Source organism: Crocodylus porosus, unplaced genomic scaffold, assembly GCF_001723895.1.
Source record: "Crocodylus porosus isolate Cpor-Errol unplaced genomic scaffold, CroPor_comp1, whole genome shotgun sequence".
NCBI lineage: Eukaryota > Metazoa > Chordata > Crocodylia > Crocodylidae > Crocodylus > Crocodylus porosus.
This window is the reverse complement of record NW_017728942.1, coordinates 4,948,969-4,972,691: the sequence shown is the minus strand read 5'-3', so window position 1 is coordinate 4,972,691 and position 23,723 is coordinate 4,948,969. Positions and strand designations below refer to the sequence as shown.

The 23,723-nt window shown below is 42.1% G+C and overlaps 1 protein-coding gene across 1 annotated transcript; it reads right to left on the bottom strand.

Moving 5' to 3' along the window:
• Positions 1-12,424: 12,424 nt before the first annotated feature.
• Positions 12,425-18,638, bottom strand: CUNH20orf85 (chromosome unknown C20orf85 homolog). Its single transcript, XM_019548105.1, has 4 exons — positions 18,577-18,638; positions 17,243-17,324; positions 15,798-15,896; positions 12,425-12,864 (listed from the first exon to the last, which is right to left on the bottom strand). The coding sequence occupies exons 1-4, from the start codon at positions 18,636-18,638 to the stop codon at positions 12,709-12,711; spliced, it is 399 nt and encodes a 132-aa protein (XP_019403650.1). The 3' UTR covers positions 12,425-12,708.
• Positions 18,639-23,723: the final 5,085 nt, after the last annotated feature.

Below are 23,723 nucleotides of genomic sequence, written 5' to 3'. Positions count from 1 at the left end.
TTCTCCAGGCAGGGCCTTGCAGCTCAGCTGATGGTGGGGGTTTTTTGTTTTTTTTTTTGTTCCAGCTTTTAAGGATGAGAGTGTTGTGTCTGACGCATGTCAGCAAGGAAAGAAGATTCACTAGAGCAGCTGAGTTCATCTCGCTCCCCAGTGAGGAGTAAACGCATTAACCGTCTCTCACTTCACTAGGGAAGGAGGAGGGGGTGTTTTCTGTCTGGGAGAAGTGAGAAGGCATTGTCAGGTTTAGGTCAGGCTGGAGCACAGGGCTGTGCGGCTCTCTCAGCAGGACAGATTAGTTTGATGTCAGACGGCAGCCTGGAGGCACGGCACGGAAAAGGAGCGAGACAGACGGAAGAGAGGGCTGGGGGGAGAGGAGGTTGGAACGGCCGCCATGCTCTGTCCTGGTGCAAGGCTGACCTTTCGCGGTTGGTTTGTAAAGAAAGCCGCTATCCCGGAAACTGACTGGGGAGACAATGGTTGCATTTTTTAGTCCTTAAATAATAATAGCAAACAATGCAGTGCTTGTCTCTTGCTGGTCTCTTAAACATATTTCTTCGGGAGGTAACGGTACATTCCAGTTCCCACAGATCCTGAGACCAGTGAGGTTGCTCAGTAAGGCTGACATCCATGGGGCTACCTATCCGAGCACGGGTTACAACGTTGGTCACGTTCCTTTCGTTATTGCATTTCTAGGTCACATATTTTGCTTACGCCTCATATCCCACCATTGCACTGAGCCACACTACAACCCGACAGGGTGCACAGGGTGCAGATGGGAAACTGTAAGGCAAAAAGCCCAGTTCAGAAGTGAGTTTGAATTGGAATAATTCACATGTTCAGGGACTGGAGGCTATAAGTTACAGAAACACGGAAGTCTGACTCACTGCCTTTAGACTTCTCCCAGATTTTCATATCACTACATGACTAAGCGAGGTGTGTACCTGGGCCCAAATGAGTTGCAGTAAGGTCACACAGTAAATCAGTGTTAGAGCAGGGAATAGAAACCAGGTGTTCTGGCTCACAGCTCTAACTGAAAGACCATATTTCCTTCTCTTTTGCTTATTCCCTGGACTCCACAGTTACAAAGGCCCGTTGATATAATCCCCTTCTGTCTCTCCATTCCAAAACAATTAAAAAAAAAAAAGAACCTAAAATGGTGGCTTTCCTCACTTTTGCTATGTGTGCACAGAGGCCAAGCAGTTAGTTCAGCTTGAGTGACTTAACTCCACAAACAGAGAAGTGCAAATGTTCATAGTGAGCCTTGAAGCTGCTCAGATTCCGCCTGAATGCAAGGTTTGCTGTGTTTTTCTTGGGGAGGGGAGGTGATGATGGTTAGTAGCCACGGTTCAGAGAATTTAACTTGGCTCATAAAGGAGTAGAGTACAGGTACAGAGAAGTAGAGTACAGTTGAATAGTTATCCAAACACACCAAGTTTGGTGGTGGGACTTGATGCTGGATTTGGATTCATGTCCATCTCTATTCACAGTGCTTAGGATGCTGGGGGAATTTTCAGAGAAATTTGGTATGTTCTTTTCTGTGTGGTACCCTGTTGCATTTAATACTCTATAATCTAAAGCAGCTGTTGGCATTGTTTCTATTGAAAACCATTAAGAAAGGGATTGCAAAAGTTAGGAAAACATTGAAATGTATTATTTTAATGAAGTTTTGAAATGAAAAATTTCAGCAACAATTGGAAAATTCAAATCTTTTCTTTTTGAAATTGCAGGGGTAGTGCCATCAAAATGAAGCACAAATATTCCTATACTGTAACGTGGTTAGAAAACTAGATGCAACATTGGAATCAGAGTAGTAGTCAATGGCTTTGATGTCTAGTTGGCAGCTGGTATCAAATGGGTTGGCCCTGGGGCCGGTTTTGTTCAATGTCTTCATCAATGACCAGGAAGATGGAATGCGGTGCACCCTCAGCAAGTTTGCAGATGACACCAAGTTGGGGACAGTAGTAGATACGTTGGAGGATAGGGTTTGAATTCAGATGGCACGCCTACATAAGACACTATGTCGCCGTGGCTTGTCGCCGGGCACGAATCCTGTTGCTGATGCTACTATGCAGGAGCAACGAGCTATATCAACAGACCTCTGTAGCTATGGAGTCCAGGGAATGAGCAAAAGAGAAGGAAATATAGTCTTTCAAGCTGGGCAGTGTTGGGACTACCCAGTATGCTGGTTACTACACAGTCATTTAGTACTTATTTAAGTACTAAATGACTGCGCAGTAACCAGTGTTACTGCACAGTCCTGATACCACATGGCTATTTTTAGCAGCTACTGTGCAGTAGCAATGAGCTATATCAACAGGCCTTTGTATGGAGTCCAGGGAATGAGCAAAAGAGAAGGAAACATGGTTTTTCAGTGTGAGCTGTGAGCCAGAACACCTGGTTTATATTCCCCGTTTTATCACTGATTTACTGTGTGGCCTTATACAACTCACTGCTACTTGCTTAAGCAAATGCTAAATGACTGCAGCAACAACTGCGCAGTCTGCTGAATGTGCAGACATGCCCAGAGAGACCTAGACAAACTGGAGGATTGGGCCAAAAGAAATCTCATGAGGTTCAATAAGGACAAATGCAGAGTCCTGCACTTAGGACAAAGCAATCCCATGCACCAGTACAGGCTGGGGGTTGAGTGGCTGGGCAGCAGCTCTGCAGAAAAGGACCTGGGGGTTACAGTGGACAATAAGCTGAATATGAGCCAGCAGTGTGCCAAGAAGGCTAACAGCATCCTGGGCTGCATTGGTGGGAGTGCTGCCAGCAGATCAAGGGAAGTGATTATTCTCCTCTATTCAGCACTAGTGAGGTCACATCTGAAGTACTCTGTCCAGTTTTGGGGCCCCACTACAGAAAGGATGTGGACAAATCGGAGATAGTCCAGCAGAGGGCAACAATAATGGTTTGGGAGCTGGGGGACATGACTTGTGAAGAGAGGCTGAGGGAACTGGGCTGATTTAGCCTAGAGAAGAGAAGACTGAGAGGGGATTTAATAGCAGCCTTTAACTACCTGAGGTGGGGTTGAAAGATGATGGAGCTAAACTGTTCTCAGTGGTGGCAGAGGACAGAACAAGGAGCAATAGGCTCAAGTTGCAGCATGGGAAGTTTAGGTTAGATATTAGGAAAAACTTTCTCACTAGGAGAGTAGTAAAACACTGGAACAGGTTACCCAGAGAAGTGGTAGCAGCCTTCATCCTTGGAGGTTTTCAAGACCTGGATAGACAACACCTTGCTGGGATGATCTAGCTGGGGCTGGTCCTGCTTTGAGCAGTGGGGTAGACTAGGTGTGACCTCCTGAAGTCCCTTCCAACCCTCATTTTCTCTGATTTTATTTCATAATTTGTTGAAAATGGAGGATTTTTTGGAAATCTTTGAGTTAAACAAGACATTTACATTTTTTTGCCAATTATCCCTGAAACAAAATGATTTTTCTAACCATCTCTCTTTTTCTGTCTGTAGCCTAACTTCTTGTTTCCAATGATATTAGTCAGAGGTAATACATTTAAATGATTACATGTTATTATTCACGGAGGTACCATCTAAAAATATGTTTTAATGTATTTTAATACTAAATTTAATATTGTTTTATTATATATCTAGCACAATTTTTCCATAAAAAGTAACCTATACTACGTGTTTCAGTAATAAATACAGTTATAAGGGTTATAACAGAGGCAACATTTTCAGATGCTTTTATCTATAAATGTACATACACAACCAAATATTAGCTTGTGGGCTGTAACTACTTGCGTAATTTTAAACACAGAAGATGAATATTTGGACAGTTTGGTAATGTTGTATTAGGCTACTTCTGAGCGATCAAGTCCATGATTTTAAAATAATTGCAGTGCTAAGCACTGGAAAATCTTAGACTGCAGATCAGGCATAGCATGCTGCTTTCTACTAACCTGCTCACAACCTTCTGTAGTGAGGCATGCCAGGGAAGGGCATGCTGAATCAAGTGCCTAGCTGGAGCATCACATGCTTTGTAGTACATACAGCTGCATTTGCTTAAGTGATTAGGCATTAAAATTAAACTGTCACATTTATTTTAATGTCCGACCCCATCTCATCCTCCTCTGAGCAGCTGGTGGGCCAACTGCCTGGGCACACATTGAGATTCCTCTGCTCTCAGATGCAGCCGTCCTTAAGCTCCAGGTGCTGGGGGCCAGTGCTGTGGAAGGGAAAAGGGTTGCAAGTGTGTAATGTTGGTGCGAGGTGATGGAAAATGAAAGGGGTGGCTGGAGGACCACCACCAACATGGAGTTGCTTTCTGCGGGATTTCCACATGCTCAATGAAGCATGAGGAGAGGGTGTCATTTTTATAGTGGCGGCAGTGTCAACTGGTGTGCAGTGAGGTGGAAATACACCCGGCACTAACTGTTCAGGTTTTACCAGAGAATTTCCCATTAGAAAACAGTATGGAAATGAATCCGGCAGCACCACAGAGAGGAAAGATTGATTTCTTAGCTTGTCTCTGCACAACTTCAGTCCTGTGCGAGCAGCCAGAAGCCCTAATGTCAAAATGAGCTCCAGTCCATCTGAACAAAATAATAACCCTTCCCAAAGCATTTTCCACTGCTGCCGTAACAAGAAACAGAGCCTGGCAGTTTCCTTGTTTTCACAAGATCTCTAGCTTTGCTTTAAATTTATTTCCCTTATTGTTTTGCTGCTGCTTTCTCACATGGAGGCCTTCATGAGAAATGAGCTTGAGGAGGGACTTGAAGGGGGACTGTTTTGCCTACTTGGAAACTACCCAGTTCCCCAGCTCAACAGAGAGTGGGTTTATAATACAATTGATTTAATGACAGCAAGGCCTGTGTTTTGACATGCTTTCAGTTGGTCAAATACCCACTGTAATTGGATGTATATTTATATGTATGGCACAGGAAGGAGAAATAACACAAGTCAGGAAGGAGTTAATGGTTGCAGGAGGGACCTAATCAGCCCTGGCCTGGGGGACATCTGAGCCTGCAAAAAAAGGAGCGTCTCATTTGGGGGCTTGTTGTGGGAGAGAGAGTAGACTGACTGAGGGCCGAGAACCAAGGAAGATGGCTTTCTATCAGAATCTCTGTTCCGAAGAGCGGGCCTGGCAGGAGACGGTTGTCTTGTCTGTTTGCCAGTGATCCTCTTAGGCTTGCCAGAGAAGTATGTGCTTTCTCTGTACTCTGCTAAGCCAGGGAGGGGTGATGGGGCTGCTGAGGATTGTCCACAAGGGGCAGCTGAGGGTTTTTCTCTTTATACAAATGTTGAACTTTCATGAGAATGTGGAACGCCCCTGAGATCTAGCCAGGGGGCTCAGTCCTGACATCTGGAAGGTTTTGGAGGCTGGGAACAGCAGCTGAAAGACCATGAGGGCAGGAGAGATGAGGGCACTCTGCCATGGCAGCAGGGGCTGCCCAGTGAGAGGATAGCCACAGTGTATAACCTTCCAGAAAGTGAAATGCCAGTTACACGATAGCAGTGAGATTTATCCTCTAATTAAGAGTCCTCCTTGCACAGCAAGTAAATCAATCGGCTATGCACACGCTGCAGTTGCTTATCATTTTGCCTCTCCAAATGCACCACAGCACTCGCCTGGCGACTGGAATTCCAGTGGTGTTATTTAATCAGAGCCATCGCTTGACTTTCATCTCATCAAAAATCTTTATCCCCAGACACCAAAGGCATTTTTAAACAAATGACTATCTCCTCCAGGCTCGGACCCATAGAAAGCATCTTGTGTGAGTGCAATCCTATGTAGCAAGTGTGAAGGTAGACTTTGCATGCATATTTTAGCAGCGCAGAAATGAATTCTGTTCCATGTGAATGGAAAAGGCACTTTTGTCACCTACCTTTTTTGGCCTATAAACAGAGTAACTATTATTGCTTGTGGGCAAGTTTATTTTGTGTCAATAGAAATTCTTTAAGCCAAATAATAGCAGAGCCCCAAATAAACAAAAAGCTGTGTAGTCGTTCTTAAGCCAAAAGCAAGCACATACGCAGTGGGAGCATCTACGTGAGACGTTTACTGCAGTTGCCTAATTAGCTTCACAGTAATGTCTCAGTGTCCGCACGTGTGACCCTATTATACTGCAGTAAACTAATACATGCCACTGTAGATTAGTATTTATCAACACAAGTGCTATTTTACAGTGGCATTATTTAGTGTGCGGCAACACATGTAGAGGGCTATTGGGGCTGGCTGGGGCACAAGGGTGCTTCAGTCTGGGGGGCTGCTTGTCCCAGCCAGACCCTCCACAACACATTGAGCTGGGTTGGAGTTGCCGTGGGTTGGCAGGTTGACCCCGGCCCCCGGCTCCCCTGCCAGCCAGGGCTGCTCCAACCCAGCTCAACATGCTGCAGTCCTGGGCACATGTATAAATGCAGCACCTGGGAGCAATAAACTCCAGTGCAAACTGTGCTGGAGTTTATTCAGTCAAATTAATTTCACACGTACATGTGCCCAGTGTGTCTTACTGCAGTCTAGAGGACACACACCCATAGGGTACATGCACTTAAAATTAACAGATCTATAAATGATAAGAGTTGGCTATGTCCACAGTTTGTCTGAATGTCTGGCCATGTTCATTGCACATGCAAATAAAGCAAATATCCTCATAAGCCGTTTCAAAGATTTCATCCATGGCTTTTAAGAATACTTCTATTAACAAAGCATTAACTTCTCAAAAAGGAGTGGTCAAAGGCCAGGATGGCTTCAGTGGTCTATGAAAATATTCATAGATGCTAGGGTCAGAAGGGACCTCAACAGATCATCAAGTCCAACCCAGGCAGGAAAGAGTGCTGGGGCCAGATGACCCCAGCCAGATACCTACCCAGCCGTCTCTTAAAGACCCCCAAGGTAGGGGAGAGCACAACCTCCCTTGGAAGCCCATTTCAAATTTTGGCCACCCTTACCATGAAGAAGTTTTTGTTCTGTCTCAGTTTGTCATGTTAGCAAACTAAAAAATAACTGATACATCCATTACTTGATATGAAGTCATTCAACATCAATGTAGAGAGCTGGGAGGAGCATAAAGGATTCTGTCTGATGTGGAGGCAACATCTGGCATTGGGTACAACTCAACATGATGTAGATTTGATCCAGAGGATGGAAGCAAAGTGAGAAATAAGACATCAGTATGCTGTAAACCTGGACTCCAACTCAGACAGCATCTGGATCTGTAAAAGTTCTAACAAGCTGCGTCACTCTTGAATTCGGTTTGTCAGCCATGATCAGGTTCATCAGGCATCTGACTGGACCTCTTACATGTACACCATGATCCAGAGCACTGACAGTTGCCTAGTACATATATTACTTGACTAATATGAGTACTTTAGTCTATTTGTGTTAGAAAATCAAGGGCTTTGAGAGAAACTTTACTAAATGTAATTTAAATATTGAAAAAAGGTATACATTTTTATATACTCCTATTTTCAATTTTTGGCTAAAAACTAGGTTTCTACATATTTAAACACATAACATTTTGCTTTGGCTTTCATAAAAATGTATAACTAAGAGGTATATATACACAATTACTACTCTCTTAGCTTTGGTTGCATTTCTGTCCTTAATTGTTTAAAGAAGAAAAAACCCTGGGCATTGATTGTTTTGATGTATTTCCCTGGCATATACATGGAGTTTACTAACATTGTCCTGACCTTGGAAATGGTGTGATATTTTACAGTGTGCAGTGACATTTATGTGCCCAGTTGGGCTCCAATAAAGAGGTTAATTTCCATAGATTAAATGTCAGGTTTGAAACAGTACAAAGTAATTTAATAACCCTGTGCCATCCATTTGCATTCACGGTTGGGGCAGTTGACTGGTTACTTCTCTCTACTACTAATTCACAATTGAGACAGAAATTCCTTAAATATAAAAAGGTCAAAATTGGAGTCTTGAAAATATTGATGCAATCAGTATGATACAATGTGAGACTTTCAAATGTTCTATAGTTACCATCAACCCCCCACCCCCCACTAATTCAAATGAGGAAAAAACAACTCAAATCTAGACAGAAATATTTTAACATCACAGGTTGCACTGCATTAACTTATCTGCTGCAGTTAGGGGCCTCTTAAAAGTAGCAAAATAGCATAACAATAATACTTATTTTTGGTACTGAGTTAATTTTTTAGATAACAAAAAAAAACTTCAGAAATTTACAGTTGAGGCCTGTTGAACTGGAAACTTATTTTGGTTTTGCAGAATATAGTATTATCAGCCCTGTTTTGGTTCTGCAAAATTAAAGCAGGAGTGGTTTGGATCTGGATTTCACTTCGTATAAAAGCAGAGGAACCAAGGTGCCAGTTTTGGCAGTATGGATTTTCCTTTGAACTCATAAAGTCTCACATCTCTCTTTTGGTTGGAGGCCTAACCTTTAAAAATGGACTGCATGATTTTTTTAAATCAGTTCTGACAGTTAAATTATGGGCTCATTTCTACTATGTCTGTTTTTCTTAAAGCAGATTGCAATGTAAAATTGTTTTGATATATGACTTTAGCTTAAAGAACTATTGATGCAAAAATAATTAAACAAAAAAGACTACTTTTTTGACAATAACGTGAGCTCAACCATGACAAGAAAGGAAAGGACACTGATTTAAAACACTCACTTCTAGTGTGCCCCTGCATGTTCATTGAGTACCATATTTTTTTAATACTGTATTCAGTAGCAAAGTTAACTTTCAGAGTCTGGTTCTAAGCTGTTCTTTATTTTTGTCCTAAAAATAGTGACTGGTGTAACTTCTGAAAGGTAATCTTATTTTTGGTAATCTTTCCAGGGAATGTGAGCCACCTATCCTTTATTTATATAAAAAGATTGGAGAAAGTCAAATACTATTTTATGGGCTTTTGGAGTAAGATGTTTAAAATAAAAAGTTGGGGTGTTGATCATGGTGAGTCACTTCTTTGGAAGAAGAACCCACTAACAACCCACTAGCTGTTGACCTACTGCCATGTATGCTCAGGATTTGTTGCTGACTCAAGAAGCAGGTATTACTGGCTACAAGATACAGTGGAATTCTTACAGCAGTGCTAAAATTAGAGGATTTTTTGGGAAGGCTGGGGGGGGACATGTCTATGTCAGCTTCTCGGAAGGTTCTTTTTTCTCCCTCTTCAAATAATCTTTTTTTATTTCCAACCTCTTCACAAGTTAAAAACCTGCAAATAGCTGTTAAATTTAAGCAATGCTCTTCCTCTGCTTCCAAATGGCCTTTATCAAGCCTGCAGTTGGGTGATGTGTACTGAAGTGCTACTGCAAGACTGAACCCTACTCAGTGGGGATGTCTAGGTAGCTACCTCACACAATAGCTGCATTAGTCTTGATGCATGTTGCTTTAGTAGAAAATAGACTTGCACTATTGCAATAGACTTGCAGCTCAGTGTTTGAGAGAACAGAGGATACTGACTTCAGAAATAAAACCACAGAATAATAGCCAGCATGGTAATGTGTAACCCATAACATCTGAAATAGTAAAGCAGCTCATCCGTCCCTGTGACTTCCCTTTACCTCCATTTGCTAACGCGACAGGCAGTATGCTTGCTACAAAGTCCGTTATTCCTATAGCAAGGGGGAATCTTTCTGTGGGAGGCCAGTGATACCACATTTTATGTGATCAGTGGGAGCAACATATTTTCCATAGATTTATCAGAGACTCAGTGGAAGGGCTGACTCAGTACTTAACGAAGTCCATAGGAATCTTTCAGTTGATTTTAATGCAGATGCATCAGACACTTCATGAGGATGCAAGTTTCCACCTAAATTATAAATGAGCCAAGAAACTTGTAAATATGTAGTTTTGAAGTACTTGTAATTTGAAGCCTCCACCTGTTAAGTTGAACTGAACTATGTAGTTGAGATATCAATGTGCCTTCTGATAAATAGGACACAGTATACAAGCTTGCTAAATGCCGTATGACAAATATTTTGAAGCAGAGTTTGTAGCTTTGCAGCCTGAAGGCTCCCTAGTGCGTCACATAATGACCTATTGACATTGTTAATGGGTCTGTTTGCTTTTTTTTTCTTTTACCCATGATGTTTACAAAAACTAGATTGCTATTAATGAAAAGTCATTGGATGAAGCATGTTGCACTGTGTTTACTTATATACAAAATATAGTAAATGTACAATGGTAGATGTCTTCACAGGTGAGTGAATGTGGGCCAAATTCATATATGGTTGACAAAGCAAAGCTGGTTAAACTGTTAAGAGGTTTTGACTAGTCATAGAGAGATAAAATTATTACAATGTAAAGTTTCATACTTCATATTGACACTTTGTTAGTATGCACTATTTTTGCTCATTGAGCAGATTAACTGGGATGCACTAAATTGTACAGCTATGTTTTGTTACACAAGCTACCTGTAAAGTACACACTGTGCACTAGAACTTTTTGGCCCTTTGTCCCTGGGCCAAATAGACCGGACTCTGTGCACCAGGATCAGCCCTGACCTCTCAGATTGGGCCCTGTACAGCCTTGGCTGGTCCCTGTGCATTGTGATCAGGTCCTATGCCCCCTATGTACCAGGATTGGGCCCTGGGACCCTGACCAGCTCTGCATGCTGGGATCAGGCTCTGTAGCTGTAAGCCACCCCTGCCCAGTCCTGTGTGCTGGGACTGGGCCTCGCCATGTCCTGCATACATGATCTACAGGGCTACAGCTTGTGGGGCTCCCCACAGACTCATGGGGAGTCCTGCAGGCTGGATGACACAGTAGTAGGGGACAAGCACCCTTCCACTAGACTAAAAACTGTAGCTTGGTTATATATCTAACTTGCCTACATTTCCAGTTTGCCTTGGCTTAGGTATAACAAAGACCATTTTAATAGCATCCTTGCTAAATGTCTCTTTCTAAGTTCTTTGACAGGGAAAGCTTCTTTGATAGACTTCATAGACATTAGGGGTTGAAAGGGACTTTGTGGAATCATTGAATCCAGCCCCCTGCCATAGGCAGGAAGTCTGCTGGGGTCAAATGATCCCAGCAAGATAAGCGTCCAAACACTTTTTGAAAGAATCCAGAGTATGTGCTTGCATCCCCTCTGGCAGGGAGTCTATTCCAGACCCTGGACACTCAGACTGTAAAGTTTTTCCTTATGTCCAGTCTAAGCCAGCCTTCTAGGAGTTTGTGGCCACTAGACTTTGTTATCCTTTGGGGAGCCCTGGAGAACAACTGTTCTCCCAGGTCCTGATGCATCTCCCAGATCCTGGTCCCAATGTATCTCCCAGACCCCCCTTATATACTTATAGGCTGCCACCAAAGTTCCCCCTGAGCCATCTCTCTCCAGGCTGAAGAGTCCCACGTCCCTCAGCCTCTCCTCATAAGGTTTTCTCTCTTGGCCTTTGATCATATGAGTGGCTCTCCTCTGGACTCTCTCAAGCTTATCCACGTCCCTCCTGAAGTGGGGGGCCCAAAACTGGACACAGTACTCCATCTGCGGCCTCACTAAGGCCAAATAGAGCGGGAGGATGACGTCCTTGGTTCTGCTTGAGATGCATCCGTGGATACATGCCAGTGTTTGGTTTGCTTTGTTGGCCATGGCATCACATTGGTGGCTCATGTTCATCTTGTGGTCAATCAAGACCCCCAAGTCTCTTTTGGTCCTGGTGCTAGCGAGTGAAGCACTGCCGAGCCTATAAGTATGATGTTGGTTTTTCCTCCCAAGATGGAGCACCTTGCACTTCTCTACATTAAATGTCATGAGGTTTTGGTCCACCCACCATGTCCAGGTGGGTCTGTATCACCAGCCTGTCTTCCAGTGTGACTGCCTTCCCCCATAGGTTAGTGTTGTCTGCCAATTTTGCTAGTCCACATCTGATGGCCAAATCCAGGTCATTAATGAAGATGTTGGAGAGTACTGGCCTGAGTACTGAGCCCTGAGGTACACCACTGGTCACCTCGTGCCGTGTTGATTTGCTCCCATCAACTAGTACTCTTTGGGTCTGACCCCAGAGCTAGTTCCCCAGCCATCAGACTGTGAGATGGTTGAGGCCACGGTTCCCCAGCTTAACCATAAGGACATCATGGGAGACCAAATAAAAGGCTTCCTTGAAATCCAGGTGTATGACATCAACCTCATCTCCTTTGTCCAGGCAATGTATCATCTGGTCATAGAAGAAGATGAGGTTGGTCAGGCAAGACCTTCCAGCAACAAAGCCATGTTGGCTGGCACTCAGAAGGTTACCTTCTGTTAACCTGTTGCCGATGTATCCCTTGATGATTTTCTCCAAGATCTTTCTAGGGATGGACATCATACTGATTGACCTATAATTCCCTGGATCTTCCTTTTTTCGTTTCTTGATGATTCTTTCAAAATAAGGCACAAGAAATGAGAGCCACAATATGAGAAAATATTACAGGTACATGCACTCGCTATTCTACAAAAATATTTTCTTACGGGGGTATGAGGAGAGGAATGGGATTCAAATCACACTCTTACTAATTTTAAGAGGAACTGTATTTGTCCATTGGCTTTAACAGCAGTTTTTCTGAGTAAAACCTAAGCAGCACTAACAGGTTGTGTACTGCAGGTTTCAACAAAACATGAACAACTGATATGCTAAACTAAATTTCTCACATCTTGCCAAGTATATTGCTGATATCATGTAAATACTTATGCTTTACTATCTACTTAAAGTCTGCTGTTTGTACTATTGAATATTCAACTTAGGTTGAGAAAACAAATGGATCAATAAGCTTATTCATTATTTCTTCATGTCAATCACAGGGTCCATCTGGCCACCGCAAATCCTTGTGAAAGGCACCTTTGCAGCTTCGGATTTGATAACCATGTTCAAGTTTCAGGCCTGGCACAGATGATCTCCAGCCAATAAACCCCTGAGTAGTTTTAGGGACTGGAGGAGATGGATAGGTCTGGAATAAGAAGACATCAAGTACATTTATTAACTGAGTGGTTTTCATTTCTATGATGCTGCTGTGCAACATGCCTTAATGTATTGCAGCACTGAAAGAAGGTAAAACTTAGTTTTAAACAACCAGTGTTCAAAGGTAATTCATTGCATGCTGGTGTTCTTCTGAAGCTTGGTATTTCATTTATTGGATACTGCTTTACTCGGGGCTCCTTCTGCTTGATTTCTAATGCTCTCAACTTCCACTGAAATAGAAGGAAACTGAAGGGGCTTGAGGACATCCTGAGGTTGCCTAGTAGCTTGTAAGATTGAGCCTTACAGTACAGAAAGGCTATCACTGAAAATACATTTAGGAAAGTTGCTGATTCTTTCTAGGGCAAGTGATGATGAGAACATTTTAATAGCAGAGCCAAATTTGTCTTGCCTAACAGCTAAAACCCCTGCTATATTTAAATAAGCAGGTGTGGAAGAAAACAAAGCCATGTAGAAACAAGAGGTTAATTGGCAGGGATCCTGGTTTTCTCTAATTTAAAAAAAAATCCCCAATTTTTGGTTAAAAAAAAAGGTAACCCCAAATCTACATTTTTCCATGATTAAAATGAAACATCACTATCTATCTATCTATCTATCTATCTATCTATCTATTAGGGGGTTTCATTTAAATCATGGAAAAATGTGGATTTGAGGTACTTTTTTTAACCAAAAATTGGGGATTTTTTTAAATCAGAGAAAACCAGGATCCCTGTTAATCAGTTAGTAAAAGGCCAGTGTTCTGTTCATCTTTAGATCCTTAGTACTTATCTACATACATTATGATTTGAAGGCTGTTTTTTCCTCCACTGGTAATGGAAAGAGGAAGAATGTGAAAACTGGTATTAACATAACTTGGCAAGAGACAAAGATGTTTAATACAACTTGAATTCTATCTTCTCATCCTTATCTTTGATTAATAAATCTCTAGGGGCTTTGCTTGATTTCATTATTAGGAACAGCATATAAGCCCACATATAAGCTTCAGCTGTCTCCCTCTTCTCATATATTAATCATTCCTAGGCTAGTTAACATTTGGAAACAAAGGAAGAAGGCACTTTTGCACTGGGCAAATTGGTGGTTACATCGCTAAGTAACAGCAGCTCTAAGGCCACACAGTAAAGATACTGGTGACCAAGCTGGCTCCTGTGTACAAACTCATTTATCCTTTCCAGTCCCTTTCTACTAAAAAAATGGTTAAGCATCAAGTTAATCAGCCATTAAACAGGCTAAAAAGGAAACCAAACAAAAGCCAACAGCCTCTGTGCACTGACTGCTGTGCTTGCTTTGGCTGAATCATCTCAATTGGGCACATTAAAAGTGCTCTCTGTTGTATCACTTTAGCATCTGGGGACTTACTCAGTAAAGAGATACAGAGCAGGAGAACAATGTTTCAGTTCTTTTGCCAGAGCTGTTTCCCTTTGTTCCCCGGCCAACAAGGGAAAATGTTTATGATATTTAGGTGGAGCACTTCCTCTGAAGAGAGAACTTTCCTTGCCACAAGAGCCACCCACTGAGCAGGATACTGGAAGAAAGCCATGCCCCTCCTATACTCTGGAGGAAGGGGTGAGCACAAGGGATTAGGAATCTAACCCACCTGGAGGATGAGATGTTATGGTTCATTCCCATGGGAGAGAGTGAATGTTGTAACCTCAAACTATGGGTTGAAAAACATTTTTATAGGTCTTTAAAAGACAAACTGTAGGACAGATCCACAGCGAACTCTTGCTTCCCTTGGCCAGTGTATATTTTAATGATCCAATCTGAAGCTTTCACTCTTTTTCAGTGCACTCACAACGGGTTGCACATGGTAATCTGGCACTGATGACCAACTGTCTGATTTGTACTGTGAGTGTGCAAGCACAAACCTGGCCGTGAGAGGTAAGAATGACTGGCTGGAAACCTGGAATTATGACAAAGATGTGAAGCTCTAACAGCAGAAATTGCAGCACTTTTTCAGTTTCAATATGTAGCACCAGCTTTTACTTTTAATTTTCAGTTCTTATGATCTCAGTAATGGCTTTTCCTTTTGTGGCTTTTGCAAAGTCCTTTCAAAAAGAAATTTCGCACAAAAAGGTAGGAGTTTCCAATCTGACTATGTGGGAAAAGGTCACTGTTATCTCATGGACTATTCACCCTTCTGTTGGCAATCACATGAACTTCACTTTACTTTCCACTTGTGATTATGCATCTTTCCCAGGGGTAAAGTGTCCGTGGTGAAAAGGTATCCAGTGGAGTTCCAGCAAAGTACAATTGTGAATTAAGTAGTGCACCAGATTTCCACCTTCTGATCTGGCTGTGTACATAAATCACGCTGACGTTGAAGCATGAGTATAAAACGTACGCTATAAAACCCAACCATTATGAATCATATACTAGAATTTGTTTCACTGATTAGGCCAGTCTAATTTCTGCTATTGACAGGGTTTAAAACAAACTGCAGCAAAAAGTGACTTGCTTGAATAAAAATAGAGGAACATTCAGCTATACTGAGGAAGCTGAAAAATGAAAGTTAAAAAGCAGGGTTTGATATATCTTGAAAGATGGGGCGTATCTCTCTGTCTTCCCAGTCAGGGAAGGGACAATTTTCACAGCCTGCTTTATGAATGCTGACGGGCCCGTGCATGCATGCATTAGAGAAATAATCTGTTATGCACAAATCTACGAAGGAGCTGCTTTATGGTAGAAGTTGATTGTTGTGCAGTGAAACCTTCACCAAAAACCACATCCAAAGGGCGAGTTCCTGTCTTAAATGAACCCTTTTAAAGTATCCCTAAGGTTTCCAGTATAATTTAGTCTGACCTTTAGTTAAAGGCCCACTTCTACTAGACAACTGACTTTTAGTGCTTGGGTGGCTGCTTAAGACAGATTTCACTGTATAGCAGTTTTAAAATCTAATTTGCTAACCTTAATATATTTTTCCATTGGTGTCAAAGGTCGGATCTGTAAATGTTCTGGAAGTTCAATCTTAGGTTTAGAGGGTTCTTTCTTTCCATTTTTGATCAACTAAAATAGAATATCAACATTATAAAAGAAATGGACACTTCAGCCAAAGAAATGTTTTAATCTCCGATATCTATACCTGTGGTTTCTAAGCACCCTGTTCTAGGCAACCGGATACAGGACAATTTATTGTATAGCTTTGGAAGTTGTTCTAATGGACTTCTCAGCCTCATTTAATTCTGAATTCAGGAGTAGGGGCTGAATCTTTCTGAGTGCCTCCAACTCTCACCCCAAAGTCCAGAAGTCCTGGAAACGTGACTTATATGATAGCAAACTGAAAAATCATAATCGTGCCAAATATCTGTATTATTCATTTACAGGAATCAGAACTCATGGTGGAGGTTACATCTTTTATTAGACCAATTAGATTTTTGCCAAAAATATTCTTCACTTAATTAAAGAATTTTTTTGGCAAAAATCTAGTTGGTCTAATAAAAGATACCACCTCTACCATAAGTTCTGATTTCTTTTGCCTCTAGACCAATATGGCTACAACCCGGATACCTTATTCATTTACAGTAATTTCTTTATGGCATGAGACTTAATGATGGTAATAATTTAGAATGGACTTGTAATTAGCAGATCTCTGAGCCTGGCAGGAGGGTTGGTAAGCAAATTCTGTCCTTGTTTGTAAAGCAGAGATACTTGGGTCCAGTGGGCCAGAGTTTTCCAAGGTGCTTGGCTGTCTACTGGAACTTTCAAAAGTCCCAAAGGTTAGGTGCATAAGTCTCACTGAAATCAATGGTAAGGTTGCCACTGAAATCAGTGGTAGCATTGGTCCTGTTGTTCAGCAGCAGGACAGCATGGCCTCTATATGTTTCACATCTAAAATGCAATTATCACCCAGACTGGATAGCCCCTTTCGAAGTATTTTAGCAAGTTGTAAATTTCCATACAGAAAATTTAATTAGCTAAAACCTTTTTTCCCTCCACTTTTAAACTACCATATGGACAGACAAAGGGGAAATATTCTGTCAACATGCATCTAATTCTTGCTAACACTCCTGGGAGTCGTATGCATTCTAATATGTAGAGCATGTAAATTACAACTTGTCATTTTATTCCAAAAGCAGCTCTGAAAAAAAAATGTTAAATCACCTTAGAAGAATTTCATTTACTAACTTGGAGCCCTACATGTAGGAGTGTTATAAGCACTCTTCAACGCTTTTGTGCTCCAATCATTTTGCCTGGTAGAGATGACCGAAGTTGCCTGTCTAGGTTACATATTGCTAAGCTTTCAATAATAGTGGCTCTGCACTGGAACAGCTTAATTAAAAGCTGTACCTAACTATTCTGGGTAAACTATGCAAGTCAAATTTGTACAGGTACTATATAGAATTCAGTGTTACCTCCTCAGGAGATGTCGCTAAAAACCCCCATATGTTGGCCCATTTCCTCGCAGCCTCTTGTTCTTTGTGAACGTAGCTTTTCCTGGAACGAACAAAAAAAATGACTGAAAAGACCTTCAGTGCTTGCATTCAAGTAACAAACTAAAGTCACAAAATGAACTAGTCTGCTGGAAAAATTATAAACTGCAAAAGGGTAGGCCTCTCCCTCAGAGTAGCAAGCTCATTTCTATGTTAGTACATAAAGGCTGAAGAGGCCTGGGGAAAATATTTTCTGTTTTGATGGAAATGAAGCAGTAATTCTGAATATACTCCTTCCCAACTATGTTTATATTTAGAGTTCAGGATCGGATGGCATTGCGTTTGCTATGACACACCTCTAGAAATAGTTCAGACTCCAAAATCAATTAAATGGCTGATTTTGTTAAATAGCAGTCAGTAATCAGTAATGAAAACAGCTAATGAAAACAGACCTGCTTCATGCTTTCTTATGATGAGGTTAACTGAAAATACTTGCATTGAGAATCGGAGTTAGTGATTCTCAACCAGGGCGGCTTTGAGAACCTGTCAAGGGTGCCCTGGGATGTTAGCACTCATAGGTGTGCAAACATGATCCACACGACACACTCGCAGAGATTTCCAGTAGGAATCTGGTGAGTTGTGAGCTGTTTGCAAGAGAAGAACTGCTCCAGGATTTTCTGGCAGTCGAAAACCAAGTGAATGCTGAGAGCTGGCATTGCTCAAGGGATGCCTTGAACCTACCAAGAGGGCTCTGGAGTTGACGGAAGTTGAGAACAGCTGGTGTAACGCGACACAGAAATACAAAGAGCGATAGTGTGGGGAAAACTATGTCCCAGGGAAAGTGACTGGAAGATTTAAAACTGTGGTGAGTAAGACTAGAAGCTCATACTTTTTTTCCTCACGTGTGTATTATTACATAACACAATGCTTTATTACATGAACTATTTCCTTTCTTGCTATTTTCTTTCTTTCTCATCTCTGTTTCTCCCACCTTAGGAGACTTTCCTTGCTATTCTCTTCTGGTCTTGAGGCTCCACTTGTCTTCCCTGATAAAAATGAGGGTGCCCAGGGGGTATGAAGAGGGGGGACAGGTGAGGAAGGGAACCTGGTGGCAGACCAGCTTCATTTCTCCTCGGCTCAGGGTTTCTGATGCCACTCCTGCATGCCCGCCTTGTTCCTGGTGGGCCCTGTTGTGTCTGGGGGATCTCGCAGCTGCTGAAGTGGGGAGGTGCGGGGACTGCTGTGGAGTGGGGCCCAGTGGGCCCCAGCTCTGACACCCCAAAGGCCCCGGATGAGCTGGCTCTGGAGGCCATTACCAGATCTGATCCTGCTCCACAGGGCTGCGCTGCTGGGTCGGGCTGGAGCCTTTTTGTGCCATCCCTCACCCCCCACCTCCACCTCCTCTGTGCCCCCCGCGGCCGCGCCGGGGCTGCAGCAGCTGCTCCGGGTCCGAGCCAGCCGGACCCCGCCCGGGTGTTCCTAGGCAACGGCTGTGTGACAAAGGCCTGGGCGGAGCCTCTGGTGCCTCACAGGGCATCGGGCAAATGCAGGAGGCCGGGGGGAAGGGGTGCAGCGAAGGCTGGTCGGAGAGAGGCCTGTCCCTTCTGTGCTGCCCTGGGTCTCTTCTCAGCCCTCCAGTTAGCAAGACCTCGACTCCCAGCTCCAAGGAAGAGACCCCCTCTTGAGCTGCGAGAGAAGAAGGGAGTTTATCCTCATCCTTCAGACCTGCTTGTTTCTGGTCAACCCCCCGCTCCTCCCTGAGGAAATCTAGTCTCTCTGGCCACCCTAGCCCGTGCCCTTCAGACAAGCAGCTAATTGTCCCCCATGTTCCTTGACTCTCTGCTGCCTCCCAAGCAAGGGAAGAGCCTCTCTGATATGATGCGGCTGGGATTTCTGAGGAAAAAAGCGGGAAAAAAAATCTTCCCCTAACAAAATGTGCTCAAATCAACGGGATGGAAGGTTGATGTTTTGCCCGGGGCCTTCATGAGCTTTATCGTATCGGGAAGGAGTGCTGCGGCAAACTCAGCGTTGGGTTAACTCTAACCAGCTGCTTTTTTAATAGGAAGCAAAAAGCAGAAACCTCTCCATGCTCTTATCTCTGAAGAGTCCACTGAAACCTAAGCAAGGCACCTGGAGAACGGCGAAGAACCTCCGAGAACGACATGGTAGTTTTTGTTCTGTTGCATGAACAGATTTCTTCCACTAACGCTCTTCTTTCATCCCGGTAGGAATCAACTTGCTAGTCTGTCCAAGGTTCAGAAACCAAGTTAATCCCATTTGCTGTTTCCTGTTTTCTTGAATTTTTAATTTTACCCCTCTGCTCTTCCTAGAGTCTCCTGGTATTTACTAAAATGATTTTCCTTCTGGTAGCTTCAACAGGAAATGTGCGGGCCTTCTGACACACGCCATGACTTTCTAATTTTTTTTTGGTAGATGTTATTCATCACAGACTGCACACTAATAGTGGAAGGCTTGACAAAGAAAGGACTCAACATACTTTATGGTTATATGTGGGAACCCAAAAAAATATTTACAGCTTGTAAAAAGTTCACTGTGTTCCAGTATATTAATATTTTTGGCCCTCCATCAACTTCTCAGTAGTTTTTCTTCTTGCAGTTGCTTTTATAAAACAGCTCGACAACAAGTGAAACCAACTAGCTCTTTCCAGTTATGGGTTTAAAGAGTTTTTTTTCCCTATTTTTTCTGACAACTATTTTGTGTAACGAACTGTTAATAGCTAATGCGGCTTTTTCACACTAGGAGACAATTATTGCCCTTGCTATAAAATGAATGCAGTGAAGTTTTGAATTAAATTTACCATTAAGGGACAGCATATTGAAATGTTTAGCTCATAGCCTTTTTTCATTTCCTAGAGCTAAGATTCAAAAGGCCCTAAATACTTGAATTCCAAAAGACTGTAAACACTTTCAGTAGTAATTTTAAATGTACTAACGGTCTTCCATTTGTTTAACAGAAAATCCCCCCAAAATTAACACCCTACTCCTAAAATACCAAATAATACTGCTTTTCTGGGTTTTTAACTGCAAACAACAGTTTACTAGAGAATATTCCACTTGCAGTTAGGTGCTTTAATCTACACTGGGTCTTATTATCAATTACACCAGCAATTAAATCAGCTGAATCTCCAATCACGCTTAAAAAAGTTTACTCATTGTCATGTTTTCAGATATGAAAATACAGATGCAAAGTAAAGCATGACTGCTTATCTGTTATAGCTACATGTAAGAAATACTATTTTATTGTCCTAAAACAAGCTGAAAAAGAGGCTGAAATGAAGTGGAATTCGAATACATGAACAGATGCATTGAAAAATTTACCCATTCACAAAATCACACGTGTGATTCAGGGGAATAATGACCAAAGGTTTTTACTTGCTATTGAAGTTTTTACCTTAGGTTTTATTTTTTCATAGAAAAATGAGTAATGGGCTTTAAATTGTTATTTATCACAAGGGCACTGATAGCCATGGAAAAAAACCCAAAACATATTTTACCAGAAGCAGCAGTTGACCCAGCTTTGCAGCATTTATAGATTGGGTGGTTCAGTGGGGCTTTTTGGTACTTTTATCTAAAGCTGATTCAATCAGCTATTACATAAAAGTGCCAAAAAAGCCCCCCTAAAGCACTTGATCTATACAGATGCTGAGCAAACCAGGTCCAACTAATGTGATGCCTCTTCTGGGCATGCGCTGGGCTTGGCGTGGGAGTGCATGCTTAAAACGCTGGGTTTTTTCCCTGTGTGTGCAAGCATCTATACATGTCCATTCTCCAACTCCAAAATGTAGATCTTCAAAAACTGCTCTCACCTAGGTACAGGCACTCAATCTTTTTAACATACAGTTCTATAAATGCTTACCGTCATACTTTTGGGCATGCCCCAAAACACTAAAATCCTAGCAGTGTTTCTGAACTGCTAGATACTTAGTTTCTGACTGAACCCGGTCATGATCTTCTCTAGCTACTACGTGTGCACTGTGTGGCCTGCTAGGTATTATTGACTCCTACAAAATACATGAGTGAAACAGGGGCCAGTTCTGGCTCACTCCTTTACTCCAGTAGCTGCATGGTTAGAGCTCTTGCTCAGCCCAGGGGAGACCTGGCTTTAATCCTCGCTTTTATCTGGGGTTTGCCCAGCTGGACTGGGGTGGGGGGCAGGCTCCACCCACAGCCCCCTCCAACTCAAGCCAGGCAAACCCCCAGCCAGCAGCTTACTCCCCTTCTCTCCCCCACTCCCCACTGACAGCCCAGAGGCAGGGTTGGGCTGTGTCAGCCCAGCCTCAATCACAGGACAAATTAACTTTAGGGAACACAAGTTCCCTAAGGTGCTGTGAAGTGAAGTGTCGTCATCTGATACCTTATTTGATAAGGGTTAATTTGTCACATGTGTGTGCCATGGCATGGCTGTAGAGTGCTTTCAGGGGACCAATAGTGTGAAAAACAGCGCCATATGAAACTGTTTCACCTAGCACTAGGTAAGGGAGCTGCCAGGCAATATGTTCATTCTGAAGACTCTTTCAACCCTTGGCAGATGTAGGATTGAAGCAGTATAAAGCTGGTTTAGAGACAATCCACCCCCGTGATAATTAATGCCAAAACTGCATTTATTTCATGACACACTATGCTATCTCACATATATGATGTGAACAAAATCCTGAAAATGAAAATATATGGCACCTCACTGGTCAAGGAGATTCAGAAGAAAGGAAGCATTTGTCTATAGGAAAAAACCTTGAATTGTGTATTTGTATTTAAATCACACTTTTGAAATCTGAAAGCCTGTTATTCCATAAATGTGTTTTCTTCAAAGAGCTGGGACATACATATAATTCTTTCTGAATACAGCTAATAACGATTTAGAGGTGCTGCATTTTTATATTTGAAGGGCAATATTTAAAACTCATGTCTGCACAGGCACCCAAGAAAGTGGCTTTATTTTCAGATATCAGTCAGCCAGGATCAACTGTAGTTGCTCAAAACTTCTGAGAAATCAATCCAGTTATCTTGGCCCCCCAAGTTCATGTTTAAGTATCTACTTTTTGGGTGAATGTGATTGCAATTGCAGTTTACCCCTGTCAGTTCTGTCCCTGGTACTCTGATATTATTTGTGGCAGCAACAGTGTGGTAGCCTAATAGAAGACCCAGTGAACATAACTTCAGCTGGCTGCATTAATATTTCCACATTGTTGTTTCAAACGTAGGCAGCATAAGTGGTAGAATACTGTGTTATGATCACTATGATTTTCTTTTAAGTAAACAAATTCCATTTGACTCTATAGACAGTGGCGGCACTCCAAGAAAGTGCTGCTGAAGTCTATCATGTAAAACACACGTTAATTAAAACTCCTGACTATCCATTTAACAATGGACCCCAATTGCATCGTTGGAACCATTATCGTTGATGTTAACACTTGGCACTGTCACCATCTGAATGTGACTGTAATGATTCCATTGGCTTTCGAACACGGTCTCGATGACTTACTGTTCTTTTTCTGTCTGTAAAATGACACTGACAGCAGCAGCCTTGCTTCCATGCTGCAAAAGACTGAATAATTGCTAATTGAATTTGGACATTTTTCAATAACTTTTCCAATTTCCTTTGAGGTTTCAGAGATCCCAGAATCATCCATGATTCTGTCCAAACTATACAATTGCCTGAGGTACCCCAGTCCTTCTCCCTAAATGAACATGCACATATATTCTAGCTGGCAGCAAGGCAGAATGTCTACGCATGGCACCCCAAAGAACATAATTTCTGCCAGCAGCATAACCAGCAGCCTATAAGGCTAGTGCCAATTTAGATTGTGTATCACGTGAGAGCGTTACTCTTGATACATAACTGCTATCTCTGAACGAGCCCCCGCTACAAAGAGCGAGCCTTGTTTGGGTAGGGAATTACTTTTAGATGACTATATACAAGGCTTACCAGAATTTTACCTTTGCATATACTTAAGTATCTAGGCGTAAATGCATGAAATAAAGGTATAGTGAGAAGAGATAATGTTGAATGTGTTGGATTATATGGGTTGAAATAAAAGGCTTAGTGCTCCTTCAGAGTATTATTTTTGTATGGCTCACATGCTGCATGTTTCAAACCAGGAAAGAGTCACCTTTTTGCTATTTTTTTGTGTGAAAGGCAGGGGGTCTAGGACATTTTAATAGCTTTCATATTCTGCTCTCCAAATATATTATTGCAGCACAATAGTTTCTTTGCATGAGAATTGCTTAAATGATTCAAAATGGCTTGAAAAATATATTTCAAGTTTTAATTTTATGCACAGAACATTAATGAGCAGTGCCCCTTAGAGACTTGCTGTCAGTTTAACATATTCACAATAATCTCAACACAGATGTTATTCCATCTAAATCCTTTTAGAGGGAAGAAACTAGTAATTTTTCCATGGAGGATGTCAGAAAATATATTATTGTTGAAATTACATTTTGAT

What these genes read in the sequence shown, in the direction of transcription:
- CUNH20orf85 (XM_019548105.1), bottom strand. Translation starts at nt 18,638, where the DNA reads ATGGCACAAAAAGGCTCCAGCCCGACCCAGCAGCGCAGCCCTGTGGAG. An exon ending in TAGCGACATCTCCTGAGGAG is followed by an intron (nt 15,897 to 17,242) that starts GTAACACTGAAT and finishes ATTCTATTTTAG; the next exon opens with TTGATCAAAAATGGAAAGAA. An exon ending in CAATGGAAAAATATATTAAG is followed by an intron (nt 12,865 to 15,797) that starts GTTAGCAAATTA and finishes TTCTTATTCCAG; the next exon opens with ACCTATCCATCTCCTCCAGT.